The sequence below is a fragment of the Artemia sp. Qi Xiang Cuo genome, chromosome 18, assembly GCF_049724085.1.
Source record: "Artemia sp. Qi Xiang Cuo chromosome 18, ASM4972408v1, whole genome shotgun sequence".
Lineage (NCBI taxonomy): Eukaryota > Metazoa > Arthropoda > Branchiopoda > Anostraca > Artemiidae > Artemia > Artemia sp. Qi Xiang Cuo.
The window spans coordinates 4530986-4539493 of NC_142811.1; the positions used below are offsets into that span (position 1 = coordinate 4530986).

An 8508-nucleotide genomic window follows, 5' to 3' on the forward strand; every position below is an offset into this window, starting at 1 on the left:
AGACAGTGATTTTCTCAAACAGTGATAAAATTTCACAAAAAATGCTAGATATTTCGTTCACATATGCAGTGACCGTCATCAGTAGTAACAATAAACTAAAACAATTAAAAACAATAGTTTATATTCGAAATAAAATAAAATACATATTGTTTAATAATCTAATTCTTTTCAAAGCATAAGCGGAAGCTAGTCTGTTTGACCTTCTTGGAACCTGTTCATTAGCGTTGAATGAACTAACACTTGGGCAGAGGTTAACTACGTTGGGTGAATTGAACTTTATCAGATTTTAATAAATTATCGTAGATAGGGTCCAAACCAAATTCACTTGTGTCACGATTTAAAGCTATATTCTTGAATAATTTTTGTTTATTTCAAGAGTTTCACGAAAATTTTGCTTTAAACCCCGGTCCCTAGAAATCAAACAGACATTATCGAACAAAATAAAATGGTCTGTAAAATTAAAAATATGTTCCGAAAGGGCTGAAGTAAAATCTTCATGCTAGAATCTTGCTTTAAAGCCGATGAAATAGAATCTTTATGCTGTAATAATCTCATTTCCAAATTCTGGTTATTACGTCCCACATATGAGCTTCCGCAAGTACATGGGATCTGATTGACCCCACTTTGTTGCCCTAATGAAGTTAGATCCTTCCCAGAATTTAGAAAACTACCCAAAGTATTATTATTCTTTAAAGCTACCTTACCATATGTACCCGGGCTAAGTGAAAAATTTAAAATAATTGTACAGAGTAATGGTCTAAGGTAGGTCTTTCTAATTTCCTAAACTGAAAAATAGCATTTTGCTCCTCGTCCAAACCATCATTCCTGAAAAAATCCTTAAGCTCCCTCCCTTCCCCTTCCGTCTTGTAAGTAATTTTGACATAAAGTTTTCTGTACCATTTTATAGGTAGAAAGTCCCCCAACTGAAGTCCTTACTGACTCTGAAGAATGTGAGGATATTTTGAACATTTCTGATGAAGAAGATGACGTCATTCTTATCCACCAAGCCAAACACGAATCGAGTATGTAAATCTTGTACTGGCTACCTACATTGTATTATTTGTACTGCGTTTTATTTTATTTTTTATTTTATATATTATCTACCTTAAGTCTTAATAAAAAAAAATCCCATAATAAAAAAAAACATAATGTAATGAGTGCTATATGGTCGTTCAAGAGGGTATTCAGACATTATTTAATTAATGATAAAGCTTTTTTTAGCTTTCGCCAGTCTATTGGGATAAGATTATGTTTTACTGATAAACGATCATCTCGAGTAAAAGAAAAAAAAAAGAAACAAATTCGTGTAAAGTATAGCGAGTCTGCATGTCTTATATGTTAGGTACAATTATTCTGCATATTATGTATTAAGAACTGTTTTCTAACTTCATGTTGTCAAAATACTTTACCCCCCCCCCCCCGTTAATGTGCAAATATATAGCCTAAATTATATATTTTCCATCTATTCTGTCACTTCTCTTTGTCTTGTCTCGCGCTAAGCTGAAAGAAACTAACGAAAAAACAGTCTTATAATGAGTCAATGAATGAACAACTTGAACGGTCGGGGGTTTATCAAACAAGTACCGAATAAAAAAGAAACAAAAAACAACACATTAATAAATGAAAAAAAAATCCGAATATTTCAACTCCACATCCGGGAGCCTTTACCAACGAAGAAAAAAAGACAAAACAAATGAATAAAATTCATCTTAATAGGGAATTTTTTACTAATTAATTTTTTTTTTTTTTTTTATTCTTTGTCACTGCTTTGTTTAAATTAATCATGTTTTTCTTATTTCTCGTAAATGGAAAAGCAGTGTGGTCGCAAAAATTATTTAAAGAAAAAAGGCGTGAAAAAAAATTATTAGAAAAAAAGGCGTAGGTAATAAAAAACTGACGAAGACGACATTGCCATTCCATCATACAAAATATAAAAAGATAACGAGGAATTTTCCGAAGACAGTGAATAAAATATCATTTTATATTCACATATAAATAATGTCATAGTACATAATAATATCAACAATATCATTTCTAATATCAGTAAATAATATCATAATATCAATTATGATATTATAATAATATAAATTACCAAAATATTTTGATTGTGTATTAACAGCCGCCTATATTTGAATAATATTCGTATTATAATATTATAACAATTATATATATAATATCATAATATTACTATAGTACTTGCAGGAAGAATATAGGAAAAGAAGAATTAGCTGTTTATTATCCTTACTTTTTCATATAAAACGAGAAAAAATAAAATAAAATTGTCAGTAGCATCTAGTGACCCTTAATAGGTTTATAATAACTATTGTTTTCATACTTACGCCCAAGCCCTGGAGAGAACTGGTGCGTGAGCAAGATAATAGTTCTGCGTAGTTATAGACCATTCTTGAGCCCTATTTACCCAAAAAATATTATACTTGAAATTAGAAGAAATTATAACCTTTGTAGCTGTTCATATGTTTAATTCTTTTTTTTCATATTTTTGGCTATAAATGCGTTCAAAACTATGGTTTAGAGGGCCTAAGAACTCTATATCTGAGTTCAAGGCAAAATCTGAGTCAAAGCTTTGTATTATGAGCGTCTTTCTTACTAAATCTTTCGACTGAATAAGGATGATAACAGCCATAATAGTTACAAATATCCATAGTTCATTTTAGAAAACTTGCTAATTTTTAGCATTTTATTTGTTAAAAAAATTCCAAAATTTTTTGCCATATTTAGGACATTTCTTCTTTAACAATTGAGTACAGGGGAACTGTGCTCCCTTTTCAACCTTTGGTGCAGGTATAATTTGGCTTATGTATAACTGGACTGGGTGAAGCTTTGGTTACAGCTCTAGGCTGCCTCATGCATAATTAGACTGAATGCAGCTGTTCTGGCTCTTTCATAACTAGACGGGTGAAGCTATGGGTGCAGCTGTTGGCTGACTTGGGTAAAACTAGAACGGATACAGCTATAGTCTGGTCTGTGGATAACAAGACTGGGTGTAGCTATGGTTGCAGCTCTAGCCTGTTTTGTCCATAACTAGACTGGATGCACTTATTCAGGTTCTTTCATAGTTAGACGGGATGAAGCTTATTGGTGCAGCTATAGTCTGGCTCGTTCATATATAGATTGAGTAAAACTGTGGATCCTGCTCATGCATAACTAAACGGGGTGAAAAAATGGGTGCAGCTCTAGATTGTCTAGGCAAAAAGTCTCTCTCTCTCTCTCTCTCTCTCTCTCTCTCTCTCTCTCTCTCTCTCTCTCTCTCTCTCTCTCTCTCTCTCTCTCTCTCTCTCTCTCTCTCTCTCTCATCTCTCTCTCTCTCTCTCTCTCTCTCTCTCTCTCTCTCTCTCTCTCTCTCTCTCTCTCTCTCTCTCTCTCTCTCTCTCTCTCTCTCTCTCTCTCTCTCTCTCTCTCTCTCTCTCTCTCTCTCTCTCTCTCTCTCTCTCTCTCTCTCTCTCTCTCTCTCTCTCTCTCTCTCTCTCTCTCTCTCTCTCTCTCTCTCTCTCTCTCTCTCTCTCTCTCTCTCTCTCTCTCTCTCTCTCTCTCTATCTCTCTCTCTCTCTCTCTCTCTCTCTCTCTCTCTCTCTCTCTCTATCTCTCTCTCTCTCTCTCACATTCTCTCTCTCTTTCTATATCTCTCTCTCTCTCTAACTCTATATATATCTCTATCTAAAAAACACTCTATCTATATAGTTTTGCTCCCTCTTTCAGTTTAAATTGATATATAGCTTTGGGCGTTATTTATATTGTGCTTTTGAGAATAATTATTTATACTTTTCATTTTTTTTTGGGGGTGGGGGATAAGATTTTAGATTTTGTGGGGATAAAAAATGATTATCCTCTTGTCGCTTGTCATTAATTTGTGATTTAAAACTTGTCGTTTGTTAAAACAAAACGTAAATTTCTTAATGAGTACTTATGTTTACTTTCTTAAAGGTGACTTCATGCTCTATGTCAATGATGATGATGCTGATAGTGACTCATAAATCCATTAGTTCAATCGAAAGTGCATCTCTAAGGTTAAACTAGAATATCCATGCTGCCTTATTTGGAGTCAGATAGGACTATATTTTATCTTTTTTTTTCTGTATCCTTCTATCATTTAGGTGGAAACTAAAGTTATTTTTATTTAAAACTTGTTTGGATTAATTTATTGAAAATTTATGGTGTACAAATAGGCTTACTTAAAAAAAATTTTGTATGTATGATTTTAATGGATTGTCTGTTCTTTGAGTCGTTCAGAAGTTGAATAATTTGAGGCAATTTTTTCTTATTGTTTGATATCTTACAGTTTTAGTGTTAGGTTGAAGTGTATCCTTTAACAATATAAGGTTTAATATCCTCAAATTTCAATTCAATACCCCAGCCTTGAGGCAAAACTAAGTAGGCTTATTAAAATAAAACTTTGAAAATTCTCATTTATGAAAAGAAAAGCCCCTCCCCCCATCCAAAACAAGTCTTTAGCCGAATTCTATATTTATCTTGATGCATAAAATATTCTCATGGAAATTTTTGTTCTGCAGATGCAAGTTTGACCCAAAAAAGGATATGTTTTCAGAAAAGGGTGCCATTTCACGGAATCGTGGAGAGTTGGCGGCTGATTTTTCTTCTGTTTCTCAAATGAAGATGCAAAAAGAGGTGTCTTCAAAACTTAGTGGGGGGGGGGGGTAGTTTTGGTTATATGGGTGTAAATTTAAGGAAAAATAATCGAAAAAATATGAGACGGCATTGGGGGGGGGGGGGGGCAGATTTTACTCCACTGTTTGAAAAAAATAACCCGTTACTTGTATTAAGTAGTCAAACTAACTTAAACATTTTTCTTTAGTTATTTTTAATCTTATTCTTGTAGTGTTTGGTTAAGGTGTATCCATTGTAACATAATAATTAATACCCTGGAAAGTCTCCACTCTACCCCCCAGGCGTGAGACTGGTGGACTTACCAGAACTATAACTTTTGAATTATTCATTTAAAAATAGAAAATCCCCCTCAGTCCACCTTCAAATAATGTCTCTATCAGTTTGGAGTTTCACTATGCAAATGCAACTTTTACCCAAAAAAGGATGTATTCTCAAATGGGGTGTGAAACACGAAAATGCAGGGGATTTTCCTTAAATTTTATGTGTGAACATACAGAAAAAAAGGATATGATCTCAATATTTGTGCCTTTTACATACGAAGACAACTGTCAGGTGTAAGGCTTGAATCGACGACGCTGTAATTAAGACTCTTATCGATCACTGCTGTTTCGACTAAGTTAGTAGGGCCTTGTTAGTTGATTTTACACTTTTCTTGCATTTTTGTATGAAAAAGTTTTCTCTTGAGTTGACAGAGATAACCTATTTTTAGTTTAGTATATCCTACAGGTGTTTCATTTTGTGTATGTGTGATCCTTCTCAGTGGCGGACCTAAGAGGGGGAGGGGTAAGGGGACTTAGAAGTTTGGGGGTAGAGCCAAACCATTTTTGGCCGTTTTTCACAAAATAGTGTAAACTATATTTATTTATTTTTTTAACCAGGTCCTCCGATTAAAATAGGGTCGATTTTTAGGGTCGTGGATTTATACTGAAACTATATTTTCTTTGGTCAATGTTAGATTGTCAGGTATAGATTAGATGGGTAGATATTCATAAACAATTATAAACAATATAAGTATGTAAATCATATATCCCTCTATGGCTTGGAATATGGCTTCATATAAGTCTCTATGGCTGGGAATGCAGGGGAAAAAATTACCAAGAATGCCTGAAGAAAGAGAGGCTAGAGAGAAGCATGCAAAACTGAAAATTCCTTTACTTATCTCGCATATTATCATAATTATCAAATTCTATCATGCTGACTACAGGAAAAGAAAACTAGAAAAAAAATTAAAATAAAAATAGAAAAAAAAATAATTAAACCTCTTAGTTAAGATGCCTCTAAGTAGTGTGTGCTCAGGCCCAGATTTACCAATAGGCCTACTAGGCCCGGGCCTAGGGGTGCACAATGGCAGGGGGTGCAATAAATTAGTTATTTATTTTCTCAACAAAAACTGGACTGATGGGACTTATCATCAAAGTGCTTTGTGCACTTCGCCGCTGCACCGCCTATTAACAGAAAAGTCATTTTTAGACAACTCGAGAATTCCGTGGCTACCTATAAACTGTCAGATGTCTCCTAAGAATGGGAGCTGAGAGCTCAGTAACACCTCCACCTTGCATTACTTTTGGCTCATCAGTTGCGTTCTGTTCAGTTCTTCCACTATCCCCAAATTTTTAATGATTTTATCAAAATTTCCCCAAAACGGAGCTTCAAAAACGCTTGGGCCTAAAACGTCAAAGCTTTAAATTCAGCTCTGTGTGTGCTAATAATCTATTTAGAGCAAAGATAAGTAAGTTATGGTTAATTGCTTTTAAAATAAGTTATTTTCAATGCCGTCCCTCCAAAATCCTTTGTCGGTGCCCTTGTTCAGAAAATATTAGGGTTTCTGAAAAAATAAATCATAAGGGTTGTAATAATGAGTTTCATTTTGGCAACAATTTCGGAGCAGAAACTATTTTCTATTCAATGCATTACAATCAATTTTTTTCGTATATTACAATGAAAAAAAGCTATAAGTGAATTTCAAAAAAAATTTCAGTAAATTTCGAAAATTTTTCTTGGATTTTCTTGGAGAACGATCTGAACTGTCTTAAAAATAGGAAAACTATTTCTTTTCAATGTATTCCCATCAATTTTTTCCGTATATTACAATAAAAAAAAGTTATAAGTGAATTTAAAAAAAATAAAAACATTCAGTAAATTTCAAAAAAAAAAATCCAATCAGTTTTTTCCGTATATTATAAAAATAAAACAGTTATAAGTAAATTTCGAAAAAAAAAATTCAAAAATTTCAGTAAATTTCAGAAAATTACAAATAGAGCATTAAACAATTTCAGGAAATTTCAAAAGAACATTAAAAATTTCAATGAATTTCCAAAAAAATAGTATATGAATAAAGTTAACTCTCAGCTATTGAATAATAGCGGAATTGTCGTTATAAGTTGAAAAACAAAAAACCTTTAGAGTGCCAAAAAATAAAATAGCCTACCAACAAATTTGGAAAGGAAGCGTAAGCCCTAAGATGCCTTAAAATATTGTATGCGAATAATCTATATCAAAGATTGGGTCTATTGACCGATTGCCTCTTTAGTTTTAGCACTTCTATCAACTTAATTAGGTGATTTTAATGCCATGGCATAACCATAGTATCACGTAAAAACAACGTAGTGGTGGCGGGGCGCGAACGCCTCTCCCAGCATCTTTTGATATTTTGTGGAAGTCTTCGTAACCGACGGGAACACTTACCTATCAGCCCGTGGATCATCTCAGAAGGTTAAAAATAAATCTGTATGTGTAGAGAGGGGATAATTGCCAACTCTGAAGGACGATAAAAAGAGGTGACTTAAATTAAAAGTTTGATGAAGAACTAACAAATTTAGGTTCAACAATTATTTTTATTATAATTATTTCTAATTATGTCTATTCTCTGTTGTCAGACTTCTCGCTATTTCCATGAAGACATCTAAAAGAATGTCTTCTTAATCAACAGAACAGAGTTACAAAGAAATCTTTTGTCGTTTTTGCTTTAGTTTAAATTTGACTAATTAATTTTTAATTAAGATTTAAAATTCGTCTGATAAATATAAGTGTCGAATCTTTTATTATCTGTCTATGTGTGGGCTTGTTTCACTAAGCGAATTTTAGTAAGGGACAGGAACATACGCAGGAGAGTTCAGGTTTCTCATCTTTCCGAAATACCAAGTTTTTGTGTATTGGATTCCTAGACGATTCTTAATCAAATTATCAAGTAAAATTTATGACTTTATCCCCCCCCCCCCAATGAAAATCCTGTGTATGTACCTGGAACGGGAATCAGTTTTTTTTAAAGAGTTTCGTATTTGCTGATTAAAAGATTTGTATCGATTTGGGGTGTGGATCCTGAATTTCTGAATTTATTATTTAGTTATGCAGCGCAATTCCCTGGACAAATATGTTCATTTTCTGTTTTGTGATTGAATAAATGTTATGTTTTAAGTGAAAAATTTTCTTTTGGTATGTTGGAATAATTTTAGTACTGTTTCTATTTATTTTGTAAAAATAAAATTGAATTACTGAAGGTAAGTTTGTTATATTTTTGTGTAATCGGTAGGTGTTATGGAAAAAATCGGTAGGTGTTATGGAATGCTCTAACACCATAAGCAAATGAAATGTTGGTTTCAGCTACCTATTCTGCACAGCTTAAGAAAGACACCACTTCCCGCAGGTACGATAGTACTTGCGACAGAAAACTTCCCCTCTTCTGCTCGCTGTCCACACAGCTTGAACGCTACTAATATGCTGAGTAATGTTCTTAATATGTAGGTCTAGAACTATAATTCTTTTCCAAATAATGCGAGACCTAGATTGCTTCGCTGAGTCTATTAGTAGCGTTCAAGCTGCGTGGGCAGCGAGCAGAAGAGGGAAAGTTTTCTGTCGCAAGTACCG

At 33.5% G+C, this 8508-nt stretch overlaps 1 protein-coding gene across 1 annotated transcript in view; it reads left to right on the top strand.

Annotated features, from left to right (window-relative positions):
* Positions 1–8139, top strand: part of LOC148941137 (uncharacterized) — a 161957-nt gene extending 153818 nt beyond the window's left edge. The window contains exons 13-14 of the mRNA XM_089104015.1: positions 908–1022; positions 3943–8139. Coding sequence (XP_088960141.1) covers positions 908–1022; positions 3943–3992 — 165 coding nt within the window. The 3' untranslated portion in view covers positions 3993–8139. The remainder of the gene's footprint in view (positions 1–907; positions 1023–3942) is intronic.
* The last annotated feature ends 369 nt before the right edge of the window (positions 8140–8508 follow it).